Genomic DNA, 24,428 nt, shown 5'->3' with positions numbered 1-24,428 from the left:
CGCTTCGTTATTGCTCACGCGAGAGGCGAGACGTGGAATGTTAGATAAAAGATAAATGCGGGGGAGACAGACGGCAGCCAGTGTGTTTCCTGCATGGGGAATAAGTGGCGTAGCCTTTTTTTTTATGCTGGGTGAAGCGACCTTTTTCTGTCAACCCACGGGAAAAGATAATTGCTTGAGCTGTCATAATAAACATCGCTGCGGCAGTTAAAACAATTAGAGGCGGGCGTGCATCCAGTCGGTCGCTGTGTATTGTCAACCGATAGTAATCAAAATCAAGATAAATCCAGCAGGTAGCTTTGCCTTAACTGCGTACCACACTAAACACTCGCAAAAAGCTAAACGTAAACACATTGCCATAAAAACCTTTATCTGCACCCTGCCGGCAAAGGGACGTGGAATGGGGGTTGTCAAACGCTGACAGCGGTCGACAGGAAGTGGTATCTATTTTTAGATATGCGCTGCCTGTCAAACGCTGACAGCGGTCGACAGGAAGTGGTATCTATTTTTAGATATGCGCTGCCTACGGCAGTACAGCACTCGGCAAAAGAAACGCAGTAACACGCTACTCACCACAAGAAACTTATTTTCTGTCCGATTTTCTTCGGATTTTCGGCAATTTTTTCACGGTTCCTCGAAATCGGGTTGTAATAGAGAGGTGGTCACAATAAATGGGGTCGCAACAAAAAGGTTTTACTGTATGGGTAAATCGGCACAGCTCTAGTCACAAGTAAGTCTAAATTGTTTAGTTAAAATATTTCAGCAGTGCTTTAGAAGTACATTGAACTGTGCCATTATGCTATGTCTGCTGTCCGCCGGCCGCCGTAAGGCCAGGCAGGCCGGCGCCGGTAATTGACGTGACTGGCTGGAGATGGGGAATTTATAAAAATTAACCAGCCAGAGTTTGTGTGTGCATTCTGTGAGTAATGTTCGTGGACTGGCTCCACACAATCTTCACGCGCCTATCTCGACAACAATGCCCAGACATCATAGATTTCCCACCATGCTTTCAACTGTAACATTCCAAGACAAAACTGGAGAGCACACCCTCCCCCCTACGGAAATCTTTCCGCACAAATTTAGTAACAAGAATGCTAGTTTTGACACAATAACTGGAAATATTAAATTTTTATGGCAAAAACTATACATGTGACCTATACACAGGGGCTATCCTACTATAGTTAAATAGGTAGCTGATCGGCTTGAAAAATCAGCGAGTATGATTCCGATCACAACGATCGGTAAGACGACAATATCGGCTGACTAATCAATCAGAAATTGGTATCAGCCCAGCTTTACTCACAAACAAATAATTGTTGTTTTGAAGTTGTAAGTATTTTAAATCAAATACCGTACAAACTATAAACTATTCACTTTTATACTTGAATAACACGTAACAGAGGGAGTGGACAAGACGAAGCCCTCACCTTTCCGTCACGCCCGGCAGGATGAAGAACATCCACACGTGTATCCCGACCACGAGCAGGAACTGGAATATGACCTTGCCGAGGATGAACTTGCGCAGGTACAGGGCGCGGTCGATGATGATCAGCCCGAACTGCAGTATCAGCATGAGCAGGAACGGGACGGGCACCTTGTTCTCCTCCAAGTACGCAGCCACTCCCCCGTCGCCCTGCTGGGTCTGGCAGAACAGGTCACACAACACCTCCACAATCCACCACTCACAATCTAACATGCAGAATAATGCCATTTTAATTTACAGGTGGTAGCTCCAGAGGCGTAGCCAGGGTGGGGGGGGGGGGGGAGGGGTGTAGGGGTTCAAACCTCCCCCCTTAGCACCAAATCTTTAATTAATTTCTTATTCATCACTCAAACAAATTTCATATTAAAATTAATACAATTTTTACCATTACATTATTTAAATTTAAGTACCGAAAACTGCTAAAATAACACTATTTTACACCTTAAAATCCTAATTTTCCCGGGGGAGGACCCCTGGACACCGCTTTAATACGGGGGGAGGGGGGCAGCATGCCTCTTAACACCCCCAATACACAAATCCTGGCTACACCACTGGGTAGCTCTACACTTAGATTACACAATACTGTATCTTTATACCTTGTGATTCATTAATTCTTCATTTCTTGTCCCATTAACATAATCTGTGGGTTATCTGATACATAATAGCTCCAGCAAAGTAATTAATGAAAAGGCCAAGGAATTATTGTGATTATTATAAAAATGGTAGATAATTATACAAAATATGTAAACACTATGGATTTTCCAAAAACAAATTTGTTTGCTAAAGAACTCTTTTAAAAATATTGTGCTGCTTAATTGCCTTAATTGGGTTTATGATTACAGTTCATAAAATGCAACAGGTTATTAATACAGACAAAAAACTAAAATGTTACATTAGGTATTTAAAAACAATTAAACTTACAAAATTAAAATTATAAAATACAAAAATATATATACATATATATGATTTAAGAAAATTACATTTATTTCAGTATTTATAATCTAACCATTACTGGTAACAACTAACATTTTGTTGGCAACTTCTAGATGAAGAGATATATAAACAAATTGTAAGGCTATCAGTACATTAATTTTAGTGATGCATATTATTTATTATTTACAAATAAAACTATACTGACTGACTAGCACAAATGTACATTTTAGTCAGTGCAACACATAATTTTTAATAATGTTGTAGGCCTATTTAACATATAAATATAATATAATGTACCCATTTAAAAAGCTATACTGTTTGAAAAATTTCATTTTTACAATCTTTTATAAATCTGCTAAACAGATGTTTAATGTATGTATTTCCAAGAACAAAGAGCAAAATAAAATACCAACAGCTGGGTTCCCCAGGTACTTATTATTCTAGATAATTTCCCTGTTTTCCCTTCTTTTTTCTGTCCAATAAAACATTTTTTTCCTTCTTATCATTCTATCTTGCTAGATAACATAAATATTTATTTCTATAAAAATACTTATAAAATACATTTCACCACAAATAACATGCCTAATTGACCATAAAATTTTTTCCATGACAATACACAGTGTGCATTGTTACCATTCACATTAATTTTATGCAAGCAATGCTGCTTATCTGTAATGTAAAACCACTCCATTTGATCACATTTTGAACCAATACATTGATTGTGAATACCTATGTGAATCAAATACACAATTGAGTCATTAAATGTTTCTCTTAAATTTCATTAATGATGTCATAATGAAAAATGTTTGTAAAATACACACTACACATTAAACATCATATTTCTTGGATTCAAAAAATTGCAGATAAGTAAATACTGGCACCACACTCTCCAAGATAGAGTGCTTTAGGCATATTCAAGGTAACAAACAACAGCTCAAGTGTTTGACCAAAATCAGAAATGCAAACTAACCCCAAATGCAGCAAATCCAAAAATAATGACTAGAAAGTTGAAAAAATCGCACAGGAACATCCACGTGTAAACATCAGCAGTGACACGTGCCGTTGGAGCCAACAGGTATTTGAAGAATAGTTTCACAGAAGCAAAGTATCTCATCGTCCTGTGCAAAAGAAACAAATTGAAGTGGTTCTGGTAAAAAAATAAATAAATAAATAACAATTCATAACTGCAAGCTGAAATCAAACTACATCCTGCTTTTTGCATTATTTGATCATTTTCTTCTGAAAAATTATTCAATTGTTTATTAAACACTGTAGGTAATTTAAATGTTTGAATTTCAAGTTAGTTAGGGTTTTATTTTACTGGTGTAGTCTATTTGCAAACTTAGTCCATGGCAGCACTTAGAATACATGAAACTCAGTACAAAAATAAATTTTTCTATCACTGTTAAGGTGGGGTTATGCAAGCCATTTTTTTTTATTATTACTATTAGTGAGGTTTATTCTACTACAGGTTGGAAAGATCTAAGCTCAAAGTTATACCGCTACATAGCAGTGGTGTTCCACCAACGCAACACATTCATTTGTTTTAATGTCATCAAGGCGGACAATTTTTAAATTGAAATATATACGTTAAACCTTCCAATACGTTCTCATTTTTGAATTACAGATACCTAATATTTATCTCTTAGTGATTTTAAATATTGTTTTGAAATATGCTTAAGTGTTGTTTTATGTCCATGTGCTAAAGTCAGTATAGTAGAAAGTACGATGCTAACATTAGAATATTAACTGCTTCCTCTTACAGAAAAAAAAAAAGAGTTATGAAACGGAGAGATCCCGAAGATGAACAAATATAAAACATAACACACACATACATATATATATATAATGTGTATGTGAAATAAACTTCAAGATTCATAAAAAAACTAATAAATGAATAATACACCCTAACCTTAAATTACCCACCTCCCCCCCCCCCCCCCCCCGCCTTCCTATCCCATGATAGGCAAAATAAGAATGATTTTCATAATATAAAGCAAACGTAATTACTACATACAAGAAAACAGGCTTACCAAATGTAGATCCTGTATCCAACCAAACAAACATTTATACATACACAAGAATAAAATACCCCTTTACCCAGTCATACCTTGCCATAATATTCCGAAAACCTCAAAATTGTAATATTCATGTATTCTTCCTGTTAAGGGCTGTTCATTACAATTTTCTGCAAATTAAAAATACACAACCATTATGTTTTCTCTCGTTCACCGCCATAAACATGGTAGCAAGTTCCGCTGTTTCTGCGTCAGCGCACCTAACGGCAGAAATTTTCCCTTTGATGTGACAAACTCACCCGTATTAAAACACTTTTTCTTTCTAGCCTGTAGTAAAATTAACCTTACTATTAGTTAAGGGCTAATTCTGTAAATTTAAAACTATACCTCTCTCACATTTGTTGTTTTGTCACAAATATACAGTGTAAACCCACGTACCACCCGCACCTTTTTTAAAAAAATCAGGTTCGAAAAAGTAGGGTGCAGGTGTTACGTGGGTCTTGGGCCATTTTTGCACGGTGATGAAATAACGCCGGCGCAACTGGAGGTTGCTGCGATAGGCAAGAGGGGTACGGGAAAAGGATGGGAAGGAAGCGGCAGACAGTCAAGGTCACATTCCTCACAGCGTTGTCACACTGCAGCTTCGCCGGTTACAAATGCGCGCTCCCACACACTGTCCTATCCTCATTTGCAACGTACCCAGGGGTTTTACACGTGTGATGGCTGCAAGTATTGTAATGATTCGTAAAAAGTTGCATTCTTTCACAGTTGTGGAAAAATTAAAAATAATTAGTGAAGCGGAAGAAATCGGTAACCGTGCTGCTGGGCGAAAATATGATATCGACGAATCATGTGTGAGGGATTGGAGGAAAAGTAAAGACAAACTGCTTTCGGCCAGTGGTGATAGACGTGCGTTCTGTGGTGCGGTAGCAAAGTTTCCATAGATAGAGGAAAACTCTACGACTACATACAGGACCAACGGCAATTCGGGTACGCTGTAAGCACGGAAATGTGTTCGCTAAAGGCGCTGCAAATTACTCGTGAACTTGGCATGGGTGAAGGCTTTAAAGCAAGTAGGAACTGGATGCGCAGGTTCATGGTAAGAAAGGGTTTGTCCATGAGGCGGCGTACTACAATCTGATAGCATTTACCAACAAGCTACGATGAGAAAGTAATAGCATTTCAGAGGCATGTGTTAAAGCTGCGGAAGCTGTAGAATATGCCACATTTAGGCACAAGGTTTTTTATTATGCATATAATAAAAATAGTTTTTATTATGCGTGGCTAAGACTCGCATGCTTTATCGTTTATTTGTTTGAACGAGGTCATTGCCCAGCGCACGATAATGGACGCGGAAGATTGTAACTGTAAACAGCTGGAAGCTGGGCAAGGTCACGCGCACACAAGGCGTGCTGTTCTCGATCGCGCGCGGTGATGCCACATTCTACTCGCGCGATGTTGCCACATTGCAGTTACCTGCCTTCTGTACACTTTTAACATAAATGCCGAGGCTGTAATAAGTAGCATAGTACTTGTTTGGTAATTCTTTACGATTTGTTACTGTTTGAAAGGAAAAGAAATCATGACTAAATTATTTTTTTTTTCTATGCAGATTTGCAATCAAAACATTTTTTCCCACCATGGCATTCTAAAAATAAGGGTGCGGGTCTTACCCGGGGGCAGGTGGTACGTGGGTTTATACTATGCAACAGATATTTCCTAAGTGTAATATAATTTGTGTAAAACTTTTTATGCTAGTATTTGTAATTGTTATTACATGCACGACTAATTACAGCAATTATATCCTTTTCAAAGAGTTTGTGCTCAGCCTACAGAATGATAAAGGATGTTCCTCCAAAATGAAGCTAAGAACAGATTTTACTTAGAACTTTACACACGTGCATAAATTAGGCTGAAACATCTCTTTGACACTGAAGTCATTAGAGAAGGATAAGAGATGAATAAATAAATGAATCGGGGCTTAACTTCTCATCAACATCCGAGTCATTAACAAATTATGATGGATGACGGACGACTGGAGATCATAACGGAGCTCTGACAGAATGAATGATAATTTGAGGGAAACAGGGGTATCCAAGAAAACAAATGGCTCGTTGCAACGTCATTGAAGTTTCCCACTAGCAAAGAATCTGGGTTTGAGCCTGCTGAAAATGGAACCTTGATGGGAGGCGAATGATCTGACCACCGAACCAGCCTCGTGCACTCAGTGCCAGCAAGCGACAAGGCAACATGCACTCTCACTACGTGTAGACGGTAGGTACGTAGGGGACGACATACGCCAGCTTTATAATACCCGGGTAGTGGTCTAACAGTTTCTGGGGCTCGGTGACGACCACCACCAGCTGCTTGCCCTTGGCGTCCCCGCCGTCGTCGCCCACGTCCTCCGAGCTCCTGATGGCGCTGAGGCGGCAGCCCGCCGGCGTCACCACCTGCCGCCCCAGCGAGCTCACGCTGCTCATCGAGATCTTGCGGCTCATGCGGTCGCTGCCCGAGTTGTTCTCTGAGCCCTCCACCACGAACACCTCCTCCTTCTGCGAGAAGGGCACCGGGTCCTCGTACGTCGACTTCCACAGGCCCATGGACTTCAGCATCACCCTGCCGACCGTCGACCGCCGTGACCACCGCGGCCTCCACACTCCCCTTCACTACCGCTACGTAGGGGATATTGACAAATATCTCTAGGTGGAACCAACGTTTTTTTCTACTAATGCTCTAAACAGATTTGATTAAGAAAAATCATTCTTATATGAAAAATAACTTTGTTAAATGTTGGATAAAATTCTTGGACAAACAATTTCACTATTTCAGTAGACACATACATATCATAAACAACCACAGATTATATTTAAACATTAAAAAAAAATATTTCTCCTTCAATCTGCATAAAAGCTACAGTGATAACTAGGCCCTTAAATAAGGCTGTATTAATCTATTTACCAACTTAGCCATACAAAATTATTATTAATATTATTTTTTTAACTTGAAGAAAATATGTACCTTTTTTGAAAATTAAGTTGAATATTAAAGATAATCATTTTTGAGTTTGTGTTTTCTAAGCTTTATCCAATTCTATTTTCCACTATCGATAGTAGCCAGTTGGTACCACTGGATTTGCAATGTGCCAGAGGCCAGACATCTGTATTGGTAGCACAAATGGCTACATAGTGCTTGTGCACACAGTTACAACAGAGAATAATAATATTACAAACAGCTATAATACAATGTTAAGAGGCTGGGTACATCATGGATAACAGACACAGTGAGATGTAAAACTACTTTAATACCATTAAGTTAACATTCAAACTCTGTGGGTGTTATGGTGTTTGATACTCAATCCTTACAGGTTCCTGGTAAGAAAATTATTAAAATTTAATTTAATAATTAATTAGACATAAACTTCTTAATAATTACTGGTTTCAAATTCATTTTTTGGGTTTGTAAAGAAATCAGGTTGGATGAATATATATATGTATATGTATATGTATATGTATATATATATATATATATATATAGAGAGAGAGAGAGAGAGAGAGAGAGAGAGATAGCTGTCACCTTTCAAACAAATTTTCTTCTTAGTATTCTCAAAGGAGTATTCAATACTAACATAAAATACATTATTAATAAATAATTCTGTAGGGTGAAAATTTTAAGTGTATGAGAAATTTCTTTTACTCTGAGAAAATACACATAAATTATTATGAACTGCAAAGTCAAGTAAACATGCTATTACATTATTTAGTGCCCATGATATGAGATCCCCATTGCAAGGTGACAATTTTAAATTGTGTCCAAAATGAACAGCATGAACACGCACAATATAAAACATGTGCATCTGTGGTAGAGAGAACAGCATGCTATTCACAAGAAAGAAGCCAGAGAGGATAGTGAACACAAGAAAATGAATGTTGCTAAGAGGTTGCTAAGAGGTTAAAACCAATATCACCACACCCTGGTAACCTGGAAGTGAAGCCAACACAGTGAATAAGGAAGGATACACACAGGAGGAGGAAGAAGAGAGGCTTATACTAGGAGAGTTTAAACAAGGAGGGGAAAGGCCAAATACGAAAGATTGATAATGGAAGAATAAAAGGCTAACACAGGGAAAAGATGAAATGTTTAACATTGGAGACAAGGTAGGAGAATGGTATATACAAACACAGAGAGGAAATCTGAACGCAAGGTAAACTGCCACAACTGTATGGGAAAGAAATTACATATGTAGAAATTGTAAACACTGAAATTAAAAAAATATATATATAATCACACATAATAGATAGGGTGGTGGGTGAGAAGACAACTAGGAATAGATAAAATTAATTTCTAGATTCAATCTAATCTTCCTAGAATTTAAGTTGTCAAATTTTAACATTAAATTTTTTGTTTTTAAGTCAGTTGCGGCCAATATAATAATGTGTGCATACTTCACTTGTAAATTTTCATACAAGCTATGCATTAAGGACATGGCTTTACGACCACTCACCTATGGAAGAATATAATAAGTAGCAGAGCTAAGTCGTAAGTGGCATAGTTTGGTTTACGCTCAATGCCAATGATGCGGGCTGGAGCGAAGGGCATGTTGTCGAGAATGGGCTGCTGATTCCAGGGTATCAGCTCGAATTGGAACAAGCACTTTATGATTACCACCACCTGTGCACAAAGCATACATGATTACAGATTGCAACAGATCGCAGGCTACACTACCAAACTGAAATTACTTCCTGCTTATATTATTGTAAGTATGTACACTCGAATTGAATCTAACAACAAAATTTGCTTAGTGTATATATATAATAGTGAAATATGCTTGGTGTACGATTTAAGTTCACTGATATGAACTATTCTCTTAAACATTTACTTTATGAAATTTTAATAAATCTTTCTTCACGGATTGCTGTTCGTGTGGGTGGACAAGAAGCAAACGTACTCCTGCTTCCCTGTCTATACACCATATTTACTCGCGTATGGATCACACATTTTATGCTGATTTTTTGTTTATTAACTTTTAGTGCTACCCTTATGCGAGTTATAGATTTAGGTAAAATAAGAAATCCAATTTGCGCTGTGCAGTTGAATATGTGCACAAATAACTAGCCTGTGTTGTTAATATGTATTGCTAGAATATTGCTGTGCCACAGGACATCAGCACAATCCAGCTCCAGCCATCTAGTGAGATGTGAAGCAACTGCACTGCTTAGGGGCTACGTTTCTTGTTTGAGGTCAGATTATGGTGAAGTGGAGCGCTGGTAAGTGATATTACATAAATAAACACGCCATTTATTAGGACATATATCATTGGTGCGACTGTATATTGTGTGGAGGTGAACCGAGAACCAATTTCGATAACTGGAACCAAACCGAGAACTGGGAAGAGAAATTAGAACAAACACATCACTAAAGATACCATGTTTTTATGAAATAAAGTTTAATGGAGCCATTTATTACCATTTAAAAATTTTAAACTTATATATCTTACAATAATTGATTAATGATAATCCAAATCTGCTGTAAGATCCAGACAATTCAATTTGTTTTTATATGCAACATTTTCAATCCTTTCTGGGAAAGAGGCTACAATTGTAAATAAATTATATTAGGTTTTTTTTGTTTGAAAACAATACAATTTATTATGTATGGCTTAGTTTACATGATTATTGTTATTATGTATGGTTCTAAAATTTATATTAGTTTGTGTTAATGTTTGTCATCTTGGTACAGGAAGTGTTTTTTTAATTATTATCATGGTGAAGTCGGTTGTATTCTTACAGAACCATGTTATGTGTTGTCTTTCTCGGCTGTTAAAACTCGGTAATAAAAGCGACGTGTGCTATAAAATAGTTTAACGTTTATTTACATGTATATCTGATCACAAATACCATACAGCAAGTTACACAAGAGTCGGCCGCGACCGCCGCACCTCGGTGTAGGCGATGAGGGTGATCCAGAAGGTCTTGGTGGGGCGGGGCACGGTGAGCGTGCCCCACAGGAACACCATGAGCGGCAGCGGCAGCGACAGGATGGTGGCCGACTTGATCTGGTGCAGGAACACCATGAAGTAGCAGACGAGCTCCGAGTGGGACATGAGGGAGTAGTAGACGGCGACGCAGAGCTGGACCACGGGCGGCTGGCCGGCCGCGCTCAGCTCGCGGTCCTCCTCCATCTGCTCCAGGCTCACGCGCATCATGCTGCAACACGGGCGTCGCAAGGTGGGGGGGACTTCAATTGATTTAGTTGTTGAGGAATATCCATCCCTTGGAAAAAAAGCAAGAGGTCCTCCCCAGAAAAATTTGGGGTTTGAAGGTGCAAAAAGGTGGTATTTAGGCATTTTTCTTTCCTAAATATTCTAATTATAGTTGGTTGCAATATATAATATATTTTTTTATAAAAATATTTTCAGAGAACTAATTTGTAAAAACACGAAAACTACGAAAACTGAATATATTATTGGAGGGGACGAAATTGAAGACTTTTATTATTGGGGGGGACGTGTTCCCCCCCCCCCCCGGCCCCCCCGGTTGCGACGCCCATGGCTGCAACACCCGAGCCACACGTGCGGGCTGCCCAAACACACTCAAGTTAAAAAAAAACGTTCACAGAATAAACGGTGATACGCAGGTGCAGTGGCGTAGCCAGGATTTGTGTATGATGGGGTGTTAAGAAGCATACCCCCCTCCTCGGTATTAAAGCAGGGGGGGTCCGGGGTCCTCCCCCGGGAAAATTTTCCATTTCAAGGTGTAAAATAGTGCTATTTTAGCAGTTTTCGGTACTTAAATTTAAATATTGTAATGGTAAAAATTTTATTAATTTTAATATGAAATTTGTTTTGAGTGATGAATAAGAAATTAATTAAAGATTTGGTGCTAAGGGGGAGGGGTTGAACCCCTAACCCCCCCCTCCCCCCTGGCTACACCCCTGCGCAGGTGGGTAGTAGAAAATAGCAGAGCATTCCGTTCCAAGAGTGGATGAAGATGAAGAGCGAATTTTTAAAAAAAAGGTTTTCATGTTCGGTCGCTAAGTTTCAAACCATTTTTATTTTTCTGTATGCAGTTTTAATACTGACGTGAAGCGAAAGTGTCATGTTTGTAAGCCACTGTGGATGTTGGTCACAAGACTACGCCTACTGCACAGCTCCGAATGTGCTTCACCTCTACATTAACTCCTCGGCCCTGTCAGAAGCATAACAGAACTTGCAATCGAACCAAGGTTACCTTTCTTAAGACACAACCTTACATTTTGACAAAACAGGCCAAAACAGACAGGCCGCAATCATGCTAGACCAGCGGTTAGGGGAAAACCCTCAAAGCCCCATCTAGCTTGTAGTTACACTCATTCGCTACACTATTAAATTCACTGATTGACAACCACTGGTCTAGACATCTGTTACGCCTATAGTATGCTGCTACTTTATAAAGTGAATGACGTTTGCTTTATAACTAATACACATTTAACATGCATTAATATATTTTTGAATCAAATTACTTGCATTATTCATAAACTGGAGGTAAAAAAAAATTTACTGAACTAAGATTTTTAAGTTAATTATTTTCTGATCCCTAAGTTAAAGAAAAAAATATTTTATTCAATGGATAGTCGCACAATTATATATAAAATAAATACAAATTCCAAGTCATATTTTAACATAGTTAAAGTATAAAACCCAAAACAAAAATATATACATATGTACTTACACAACAGTTATAGCATAAAACAAATTCTGCAAAAATATCGCACTACTACAACAAAAATGTGTTCATGATATTTATTTGGACTGATACTTTGACACTGTATTTACATGTGCTGTTAACAAAGCATTAACTACAATCCATATATACATTTTTAAAATATAAAGTAATGTATTACACAAAAAGGCCTCCCAAAATATTTTGTGATTTGCCAAAATTAAATGAAAAAATATTTGGTGTATTTTACCACAATGTTAAAGAGCCATGTTTCAAAAGATATTGAATTATTGCTGACCAACACACACAAAAAAAAATTTTCAAGCATCGAATGAAACAAACAAAAATAATGATAAGCAGGTAGGTAACACAATCAGTTGGGACGTTAGAAAGTAGGTACGGTAGATGCGTGGTTACCTTTCCAAGCCTAAGCCCCGCTCCAAGCTGGGGGCGAGGATCCTAATCTCGGGGATATCTGGCCTCGCCTTCACCTGCCTGGACACATGCACGGTTGCTGCTGCTCTATGTTCTAGTATGTACACTACGCAGACACACGCGCCGTCTGAGGGCGACACGCACGTTCGCACTCGCACACATGCAGACACATCTGCCAAGGACACAACACAAGCAGGGTTGCCAGAATAACATCAAGCTGCACCACCCCAATCCCCAATGACCTCTCCCTCAAATTGAGGTCAACCAAAATAACGTCCATACAAAATAGATAACATTAATTTGTTTAATGAATTATCTGAAAACTAAAATAGTAATTGGTAAAAATCACTTTAGTTTCAATAGTTGATTTCATAACAACAACTTGTTTAAAATAAAGTTTCAAGGTTCCACTGGAAATATTGAGTGAAAGAAATACTGTAGGTGTGAATTAATATTTAAAAATGAAAACATTTGTGAAAATAAATATTAAAATTCATATTTGTTTTTTAATAAATTTAGATGTTCCAAATTTTTCAGATATTTCAAGATCATTTAAAATTTAAATACTATTTCACAAAAAAGGAATAATGTATTTTCATTGCTACAGTTAAGTGGCAGATATCTTCTATAATCATCATGCGTATCAATGACCCAGGATACAGCCCATCTGTTAAGCAGTTTTATTAACGTTTTATTATGTTTTCGGATAATATACAGTACTATGTGTGGTTTTTTTGATATCATGTAAATACCATCTTTTTATTCTTTTGAGAAGTATTTGAGTATTTGCAGAGAGTTTAATGATCCATATTTACTTCAGTTAATATTGTAAAATATTTCTTATTTGTTTACTTCCATTTAACAAAGTCATTGAAAGTTGCTGTTACCTATATTTTACTGGCTGGTTTAAGTTTTGCACTGGTTGGTTTAAGTTTTGTATGTGTTCACGTAATTATCATTTGAAATTTTATCTCTCTGAAAGCTGGCTGATACAATAGTTTGCCAGTTACATAAGCATTGGAGAGAGACAGAGGTATTTGTGCATGCGAAAGACTCCTGATTTGGCTGACGATGTGCATTTTTGTGACTGGTGGGAAATTACATCACATGTGTACCTTTGTCTTTCTTGGAACAGAAGGACGGCCATTGTTTGTACGATGTACCGAGAGGTCGGGTGTTGGGCAGTGGCTCAGATTTAACACAGAATTTAGTGGAGAGACAATTTCGCAACTGTGGTTGGGGTTATATCTTCATTTTTGTGTTTCAGAACTTTTATTTGGAGATTTTGGTCACAGTCGTCAGTAACAGCCCACGATGATAGAGCAATATCGTAATCATTCCGAGGATGGAGTCCTTCGGCTTTTACTGTGAGTTGAAAGCTACCACGGGATTTACCAATGAATAGTAGGGTACACTGGGTACGGTTGTGACAGGGTACGGTTGTGACAGTTGTTATAACCGCGAAACTATACGGAATATGGCGAAGAGTATAAGGGAAGAGAGGCGCGGCATGCAAGTCTGAACATGTTCCCTAGGATTGCATAAGTCAGCGCGCGACATTAATCTAAACAGGAGCCTACATTGCTTTTCAACAGTCAAAAGTAAGTCTTTGTTTGATTTCTTTTCATAATTACTGTTTTTTATATACAGATAGATTACCTAGTATTTTTTCTTGTTATAAGTTGAACATTAGTAGTTAACGACGAGTGATTACTTTTTATGTAGATTGTTTGGTTGATTCATGGCGATTTTTTGTTTTCGAAATTGTGCGTTGGGTAAGTTGGGAAGTTGTGACAAATTTTGTGGGTACGGTTGTGACATATATTTATTCGTTTTTTTTTTCTTTTAGATGCCCAGAACACGAAGAAAAAGAAAAACGTTTGAAGGCTAAGCAGGTAAAGAAAAATCTAACTGAACTAAAACAAAATAATAAGGGGAAATGAATAGGAAAAAACCAATGCCAAGAAAAGAAAGACTTCACAATCGTCATCCGATAAAGAAGACTATTTCTGTCCAGTTTGTGTAGGAGCATATTCTGAAAGTAGGGCTGGCGAAAAATGGATCAAGTGCCAAGGAACATGTGGACTCTGGTCCCACGTAGAGTGCGCAAGTAATAGTCACCATTACATTTGTCGCAACTGTAATGATGAATCTGACTACATTTCAGTTTAGAAACTTTTATTATTTTATTTTATTATTATTTTAAACTATTATTTAAATTATAGTAGAACTTTTTACAGTCACCTACAGTAAATTTAAGTTTAATTAACATTCTGACTGATTCTAAGAAGACTGTTATAACATTAGTTGTTACAGTGCCTTATTAATTATAAGAAAAAATGTGATATCAGATTTTAGTTCACTTGCTATATGAATGTTAACTTTATTTAGAAGAAGTTTATGTTTTGTTATGGTACATATTTCTAACAATAAAAGTAACTATAAACCATTTTGCTGTATGTTTATGCCTGTCACTACCGACCCCAACCACTGTTACAACCGTCCTTGGGGTGTGTTCAGTTGTAACACTTTCCTTTTTTTTTTTTATTTCATCCTATGACTAATACAGCGTATTTAAGGACAATATATTAGTATTTTTACGTAGACAAATAAACAAATTACAATTCGTGTTATGTTTTTCCAGCTAACTGATAAATTAACAGAATTAGGTATTGGCGAACAAACCAAAATTGTCACAACTGTACCCAGTCTACCATAAATAATTTTCACTTTTGGTAACAACAAACAGTAATTTTGTGTTTTGAGTCAGTAAGGATGTTTTTCACGACCTGTTTGTATTTTTTTTTTGTCATTAACTTGTTTTCTTAGTTGAGTGAGATGAATATTCACAAAAAATTAATAAAAAGCAGTAAAAATTAGTTATAGTTGCCCAACATACCTTATTTCAATAATCAATCATTGACAGTACTATTTTTTTCCTGGAACTTAAATAGTATTTGAACATTCCATAAAAAAATTTTCAAATGTGTATGTATGTACAATATATACCAATTTTGAACTGGCCGGAGATCTGGTATGTTACAATCTGACAACCCTGATGAGCAAAGGCTAATTCTTGGAGAAAACTAGTAGATGCTTTCCATGTTAAAAATGTTATGTGGAAACTTGTTAGCCATGACCTTATTACATTGGACAGGCAAAAAGACACTCTACTGAAGAATAATAATGGAGACAGAAACCATTAACTGTGCAACTATTTTGGCTTAAGTAGATGCATCATTATACCCAAGGAATACTTTTACCATGCGCCACAACAGTTTCTAGGACAGAAGGGTGAAGTAAGGTGTCGGTGCGAGCACATGTGTGAAAATGCATTATATGGTACAGATGAAATGAATCTCAAATTTTCCAGTCTATTTATATGCTCACTTCATAAATAGTAGGTACCTAGAAAATATTGTTATTAAGTCTTAAGGCATGGCATTAAATTCTATGTTAGAAACTGTCCAGACCTGCTACTGGTGCTGAGTAGTCTGCCTTACTGACATATTTTTGCTTTGAAGTGCAATACATTCCTGATCAGTTCTAGTCTATTGCGATCATTCCAAATATTTGAATGTCAGTTCATAGTTGAATATGAAAAAGACTTTTCTAGATAAGAAATTTGGAATAAACCATTCACTAAGTTAAGAGAGAAATTTTATTAATTAACACGTTACTACTTGACAAAAAATGAAAATTATATAGAGATAATTTTCTATAAATATGGAAGGGCTGACCCAATCCTCATTCATAAATCATAATGGGTCCTACACCATCAAGCTTGTAGTGCAAGATGAACTGAAGGAGTTTTTAATATTTCACACTGACCTTAGCTCATTCTTTCTTTACATTGAATGATTTCATATATTATAATCAGCCAATGCAATATAATTATTTGGTTCCTTGCTAACAATATATGAAACCCTTTTCGTCTTTATTACTTTCACAAAATTTAAATTTTTGTAACTTTCTTGAAGATGATAATTTCTTTCCATGCTCACCTTCTTACCATTTCACCTCATCTGATTTTAATATTTATATGTGTGATTCATTTGTAAATCACAATTTCCTCAGGATTTAAGTTATCATTTTTCATGCACGTAAAAAGTACCTATAAAAATATTATGGCAGTCAGTTTTCAATGCAAACAAAGTAGAGCTTTTATATTTCAGCACACAGTTATCATTCCACCTATGATAGCTTGCTATGTTTATGCATACCATGACTGAAATCTTCTTCATAATTTTTACAGCACACAATCCCAGCACAACATTACAAACTAAAACAATGCACTCGAAAATAATGTAAGTCAACACCTTAAATTATTGATAGAGACCCGTGAATTTCGCGGATTCATTTCGTGTTATGCTAAAATTCAAATAATTATACCTTAGTGCTGCTTCTGTCATTGGTTCTCTGTTAATATGGAGGACTGAGGGCCAATTAGAGACCCTCACTCACAGAAATGTCAAATCACAGGCCACCCAGTCGAGATGACTCACAAGTCAACAGCCAATGAACAGTTGGCATTTGCCCGAGTGTGTAGAGGATATTGGAGTCTATCCTGGAGGTCATTGAATCCGCGAAATTCACGGGTCTCTAATTATTGACTTTCTTGAAACAACTTACAGTATTTTACATTTGTGTGATGTCTCTAGTGACTAGGGTGCACACATGTTGTTGCAAGGCATGCACCTAGGGCTTAGGGGACAGAAGGTTAGTTTCCTGCAAGCACGCGACTGCGGGAGTCGCCGCGGTGAAGCGTCTCACCTGGAGTCACACGCCTCGAGGGTGCTGCTGGACTCTCCCACCCCCGCCGCGTGCTGCTCCGAGATGTTTTGCCTTGCCAAGCAAACAAAACACACGCAGTTAAACAACCACCAGCGACCGCTGCCTTGCAGCATCAATCACCCCCGCTGGGTGACGGCACACGCAACCCTCCGGGCCAGAACAAGCAACCTCGGCGCCGGAATGTGATTATGGATTGTGCCAAGAGTTATAGCTATGTCAAGTGCAAAACTTTTCAATACCACAACAGCTAACATTCTGAAGGACTTTGGCCTGCAAAACGAAGATTAACAGTTTTACACGGGAAAAGACAATTTGTACTGAATGCTTTTGAAATCTAAAAACTATTGCTCGAAAAAAACATATTAAGAAAGAGAATATACTCAAGTACCATGTTTTCTCGCATAATCGTCGCACATTATATACTAAAATCAAGTTTGAAAAGTAGGGGTGCGACAATTATGCGGAAAAATTTTTTTGTTAGGTAAAGTTATTCATAAATACAAAACCATTCATGAAAAGTATGTTTATTTTAAAAAATGGTGGAGTATACAGAGCACGCCAAACCATTTATATTAATAATTCATGCAACAAAAACCTTCCTTCAACTTTAAATAGAAAAACAAAATCTATGGCCTGAGCGCAAGCCAATTCAATATGTGACGTGAACTTACGCGTAAACTATCGTTGTAGTAAATATTTACCACGAAAGAATGCGGGCTATCAAATGTAGTTAACTCGGCACCTGACAGAGAGTGCGCATCGCATCCAATTGGCGAGATATCGATATTCGACTACGTGCGCGCGCTCTATACAGGAAGCAACATAACCAAACATGAATGATGCGCTGGCTACATTTTTATAAGCGGTACGCCGCGGTAACGCAGACAATCAGATAAAGGAAATACCGTTTAAAAATGTCTTTAAAATAAAATTTACACATCAGACAGCTTCGTATTTCCGTTAATTAAATAAGTAAAATAGTTAATTTCCGAATAAATATTAAATTTCTACTTTAAAATACACAGTTTTAAACGGAAAAGATACCTACACAAAGCGCTCGGAATCTAATAGTGGGACCAAAAACATCATGCAACATTTACGCGAGAAGTTTTTTTATCCAAATTTTGACTCCCTAAAATATGGGTGCGACAATTATGCGAGTGCGACGATTATGCGATAAAAGAGGGTATTGCTCCAGATATAGACATAGACATAAGGGAAGACGAGAAAGCTTTAAAACCGAAAATTAAAAATTTTCCCAATATGTACAGCTATAAGCCAATAAATTTAATTTAATTAACTGTAGAAAACAACTGAAAACATTTGAAGCTGGGGAATCATTCTTTTTGTCAACAATATTTTGTGGAACATTGTTTAAACTCAATTAAAATAAAAATTAAAACCGTTATTTCAAAAAATAATCACTGATGGCTGCAATCAATTTTGAAGAGTTCAAGCTGCACATTAAAAAAAGACAATAAAGATATATTTTTAGCCAGTTTTGAGCTAATTCTGAATTACTAATGGTGAAACCAAGTAATGATATGATGATGATGATGATGAATCAGTTACTAATTACGTAGTTTGTATAAATTGGTTTGTGAAAACAACACACTAGTTTCATCCGTAAAACTACTTGGCGAAATAAAGTAATTTAATATAAATACATACACCTAGTTCATTAAAAAATTACATTTCAATACTAATAATTTAAAAAGTGTGAAATTATTACAAGCAAAATTTAGTCTCAAAACAAGGGTGTATTTTCTTTACCTAGATTTCCTGGTTTCTATGACTGAAGGTAATGGCTGCCACACCATTGATGGACCACTACGGATTCCCAAGCCAAAATCAGACGTTGCCTGCATGCAATGAAACAGTCTTCAACTAGACTACTAACAAGACCACAACACTGTACCTTTATATAAAGCATATCCACATTTATAAAATGTATAAACCAAAGCCTTAGTAAGTAAAATGTACAAAGCCAGTAAAAAAGGAATTTAGCATGCTAATTAACAAATATCTCAGAAATTTTATTGACATTTTTTTTTAGAACTTCATGTGAGCCAAATTATATTTGTCCCATATTTTATAAATAATATAATAAACTGTTGCCAAGACATACTGGCAGCTTCCAATATTAATAAAGTATGAAACAATTACATTAATTTTACTATAAAAATTGGATACTGGTGCTCACAACTACATGATAGGAACCAGCATGTTTAATGAGTGTACATATGTATAAGTTATTTCATTACTGCAGTTAGTATATGATGAAACTGCTGGTTAGTATTTTATCTTGGAATGAGACAAGGGAGATAATGCTTAAATTAAATATCAGGGCACTGCTAAAAAAAATTCATTCACAGATTAAAAAAGACAGTATTCAACACTTTCAAATACAATTCATTGTAAAACTTCACATTTATCGTTGATTAAAATATATATATATATATATATATATATATATATATATATATATATATATATATATATATATATATATATATGTATTTCAGTGGTTAGAACTATGTAAACCATGACGTGGCTTCTACAAGTAATATAGGTAGCTACTGTTCAATGTCAAACTAGCCTGTTTGTAAAATTAAGGATATACCCGGTAACAAAATCAAGGTGGTTGTAAAATGAAAGTTGTCATAAAATTAAGTTGCTTTAAACTGAGATTGTTGTTATTCAAACTTGCCATAAAGTTAGACGCCACAAAACAAGGCACAAAAACGACCTAGTTTTATAACGATAACCCAAGGCTGATTCCATAGGATTGTAAGTAGTACAGTTAAGAATAGGTGGAGCTCAGTGTGAAGTATACAAACATGGCTAGGGTTGGCTATCAATTTACCTCCTGTTATTGACCAAAAAAAATTCATGAACAGATTTCTTCATATAAGTTTCTGCTGCTTTATTAATAAGATTCATAAAAAACAACTTTATTTACTACAAACAGAATTTTCCAAACTAACATATGTGAGTCAAGAATATGCTGCTTGTTACTTATTTAAATTCAGACAAAACTAGAAAGAGACATAACATATAACTGGTACCAAAAAAAAAACTACCAAAAATATAGGTACATACAATTTAAATAACATTAATAAGCATAGAAACATACATAGCTAAAAATTAACTTGAAAGGTTTAAAACATAAAAATCTGGAAAGCATTATTAGCTATCTAAACATGGACAAATGTAAATAAAATAAGATACAGCATATTTAACAAACATTGCAATTCAATGTTGCAAAAAAAAATCATTCAGTACATACCTTTAGCATTTTTTTTTCCATAGACAGAATCTTCACCACATAGCGATAATCTTTAGAGTTGCGGTTCAAGTACTTTGTAAGAGACACCATTGCACTTTCAATGAATGCCCAGAGGACTTTAATATACGTCCAAATCTTGCTCAGTATCGTGGGCTCTGTTAATCACAAAATAAAAAAATATTTTAATACGTAGGTATGCTGGAATAAAAAACAAAATGTTGAGGAAACAGTGAAATATTGTGTAGCTGTCACTATTATTAAACTAAATTTGATTCACTTTGAATTGACCACTTGTAAAATGCCTTGGGATTTTTTTTTTTTCAGAACACTGTAAATTATTACTGTAAATCATTACACCAACCACTATATCAACTACTATATAAATGATGGTAACATACGTACAGCTAAGACTTGATGTAGTGGTAACCAATTTACATTTGTAACAAATTCATAATTCCAGGTGATCCATGCATGGACAAACAAGACCTTACTTAAATGTAAGATAAATTCTAATGTAAAATAAGGTACACAGCCATTCATATGTCATACTATTGTGACAAAACTATAGCGGTTTATGCAACTATCCTTTACAAGACTCAATTAATGAGCACCCAGCTGACACTCAGTTGATATGGGAACAAACAGGTATATTCTTTGGAGTGCCACATAATGTAAAACTTTATCTATGACATGTGGTGGGATGATAACGAGTAGAAACAAGATACAGGCTGGGGGTTCCAAAACTATTAATTTAATTGTGAAGTGGCTGCATGTAATGAATGAATGAATGAATGAATGAATGAATGAATGAATGAGTGAATATTAAATAATGCGGTCTTGATGGCTCAAGAACCCCGAGGACCTTTGAAAAGATGAGGAGGGGTGATGAGATCAGAAAAGGGTGTTAATGGAATTACTGTGCAGGGGAAATGACGATATTGCCACTGGATCACGGCAATATCATCCGAGTTTCCCTCTCGTGAAAAATCCATGTTTAACCTCACAGGGAATCAAACTGGAATAACCTTGGTGGGAGGTGGTCTGTATGCCATTCTGCAATCACAAAATTTACCAGATTGCCAACATGTGTGCCAAGGTCTACACGAGAAAACATTAATTACATTGAAGATTTTCATTAGCACACCCCATTTCTTAATTTTTTTTTTTCACATTCAACTCCAGTGATCAGACGGACAAGGTCGTAAGTCATTTATTAGACATTAAGTAATTGCAATGGTATGCTTAATAATTTAAATGTTATGTGTTAAATATGCTAGAAATATTAATTAAGTTTTGACATACTTTACCCCTGGATTCGTCAGGGAAAAAAATATTGGACCACCCTGTGAAAGAAGATGAGCTGCAACAGTTAGCACACGACCTCCGGTGACTCCTGCACCTTCACGGGCAGGGTGAGGAGGCGGAGCAACTCACCCTTCTCCGACTCCTTGTCGGTCTCGGAGACGAGGGTGTGTTCGGAGCCGAGCGGGGTCTGGTCACCCTTGCCGGAGCCCCCGGGCGGCTGCCCGTCCACCGAGTGGTAGCTACCCTTGCTCTCGGCAGAGCCGTCCTGAAGTCACCACGCACACAGCGCTGCACATCCACGACACCAACACACACACACACGCTGCCGCAGCCAGAGAACACCAACCACCACCAAGCACGCGTTACGGCAAAGAAAGGGATCAGCAGGCTACAGCAAACAGCACATGTACAAAATAATCTCAAAATTCCACGAAATTAACTAGAATTTATATCATTTTATTAAGTTTGGTTCAGATTGCTTTCAATCTCAAGCATAAGCTACAGTGATTTGTTTGTGATAGGCCTAATTAAAACATAAAAGCTGTAGTACTGACAATAAAATACATTTAACTAGAATGAGAGCTAGAGATAATTCAACCAGCCAGTTTCGCCCACGAAGGAATTGTGCATCAGATATTTAGGTGCTTATTTAATATGTTAATAAATAATAATGCTTAAAATAGAAGCTTTTGTTACAAATAAAATGTGCAATTGTTTGATTAAAAGTTAAAACCTATCTCGTAAATTACTACGTGCCCAAATTATATGTCCAGATTTTTATTTGCTAATGAGGTATTACTGTGCATAATTAATAGAATGATATACTGAGACATATTAAAATAATGGAAGAACTTTCAAATTCTCCTCTTATTTCTATGTAAAACAGCTACTATAACCATGTTGTGGGTAGGCCTTAATAAACAATGATTAATAATTTTAAAAAGGAACACTTTTCTAAATTGTTTTGACATCTAAGTGATGCATTTCCAACTCAATTTCTGCTGCCAAAAGAGATTAGTCCTCACCATCTTAGGTTTTTAAATGTTTTACTATAGGGGTCGTCCATTAATCACGTGATGTTTTTTTAGCAGATTTTTAACCCCCCCTCCCCCCTAGTGATTTTTGGTGAGGTTTTAGACTAACCCCCCCCCCCCCCCCCCCAATAAATCACGTGTATTTTTTTTGGTACAAAATATTTTTAAAAATTTCAGAATATTATCTTTAAATATAGGTACCGTAATCTAATTTAATTCTGGAAAATTAAGCACAGCATGTATATTCGGCGCCAAAATCACAGTCTTACTGGCGACTGGCAAGCCGAGCCGGGTGGTTCATGTTGCGGCGGGCGGGGATATTGTTGCCTGGCTACGGCGAGTCAAGGTCACGCGTCGCTTTTCGGTTTAGTAAAAATCGCACGAAAAAATAAATACACGTGATATCTCTGTACACCCTTCCCCCCCCCCCCCCCCCCTGTGATATTTCGTGATTTTTCCCGAACCCCCCCCCCCCCTTTCGAGCCTCACGTGATTAATGGACGATCCCATAGTTAAATTTTTCCCCCTCCATCCCAATTTGCAGCGTGCATAGAACATAAATGCCTGTACTGACATTGCCTGGCATCTATATAAATAAAAATGTAAATGTTCCTTTGTTCAAAATCTTAAATCTCCCAAAGTTCTTCACTGATAGCTTTGAAATTTTGACACAGTGTTGCGTTTGAATATGCGTGTGTTTTTATATACCTATGTCACACCTGGGACAGGTAAAAACAAAAAGATAAATAAATATATAGGAATGTGTTGTGTATATATATATATATATAAAATAAATAAATGAATGTTTGGGTTTATCTTCTGTTTTGCAAAGCTAAAGATATAGATAAGAAGATATAGACATAGAGAGATAGAGGGGTATAGAAAGGTAAAGATCGATAGAAAGAGGGAGATATAGATATATATAGAAAGACAGAGCAGAAATATATATAAAGATATCTAGAGAGATGTAGAGAGATAAAGAGAGTGATAAGAGTGATATGTTCAGTTATGGATATATATTATATATATATATATATATAATCTCTTTTATATATAATCTCTTTTATTTATATATATAATCTCTTTTATATATATATAATCTCTTTTATATATATACATATAAAAGAGAGAGAGAGATGCTTTGAATATGTGTACCTACTTCAAAAAAAATACAAAAAAAAATGTGCTCTCTCTTTTCTTTCTTTTCCAATCGACCAGAGCAATGCATGGCCGGTACAGCTAGTCTGTAGGTAAGAATGTTTCAGTGCAGAGTGTTGTGATCTAACGTGCAACCTACAGGACACAGTACACAACAAACATCACGGTGCGAACTCGTGGCCGGGATACTAACATCTACTGATAAAACCAAGCAAGCGAGCTGACAACAGGCCGAAGGAAAGCAGCAAGCGGCATGCGCGGGGGAGAAGAGCGGCGGCCGAG

At 36.6% G+C, this 24,428-nt stretch overlaps 1 protein-coding gene across 9 annotated transcripts in view; it reads right to left on the bottom strand.

The window, feature by feature from the left end:
* LOC134542056 (piezo-type mechanosensitive ion channel component-like) overlaps positions 1 to 24,428 on the bottom strand; it is a 182,752-nt gene that overhangs the window by 20,081 nt on the left and 138,243 nt on the right. For 8 of the 9 annotated variants that reach the window (XM_063385911.1, XM_063385918.1, XM_063385912.1 and 5 more), the window contains 10 exons: positions 22,084 to 22,219; positions 20,650 to 20,804; positions 19,134 to 19,222; positions 17,340 to 17,411; positions 12,549 to 12,626; positions 10,370 to 10,637; positions 8,936 to 9,102; positions 6,733 to 7,050; positions 3,387 to 3,534; positions 1,428 to 1,642 (listed from right to left, as the gene is read on the bottom strand). In XM_063385911.1, the coding sequence (XP_063241981.1) occupies positions 1,428 to 1,642; positions 3,387 to 3,534; positions 6,733 to 7,050; positions 8,936 to 9,102; positions 10,370 to 10,637; positions 12,549 to 12,626; positions 17,340 to 17,411; positions 19,134 to 19,222; positions 20,650 to 20,804; positions 22,084 to 22,219 (1,646 nt within the window). The remainder of the gene's footprint in view (positions 1 to 1,427; positions 1,643 to 3,386; positions 3,535 to 6,732; positions 7,051 to 8,935; positions 9,103 to 10,369; positions 10,638 to 12,548; positions 12,627 to 17,339; positions 17,412 to 19,133; positions 19,223 to 20,649; positions 20,805 to 22,083; positions 22,220 to 24,428) is intronic. The other variant, XM_063385914.1, reaches the window with a different exon arrangement.

The sequence above is a fragment of the Bacillus rossius genome (assembly GCF_032445375.1).
Source record: "Bacillus rossius redtenbacheri isolate Brsri chromosome 4 unlocalized genomic scaffold, Brsri_v3 Brsri_v3_scf4_2, whole genome shotgun sequence".
Lineage (NCBI taxonomy): Eukaryota > Metazoa > Arthropoda > Insecta > Phasmatodea > Bacillidae > Bacillus > Bacillus rossius.
The sequence above is the reverse complement of the archived record's forward strand: the minus strand, read 5'-3'. Positions and strand labels throughout refer to the sequence as shown.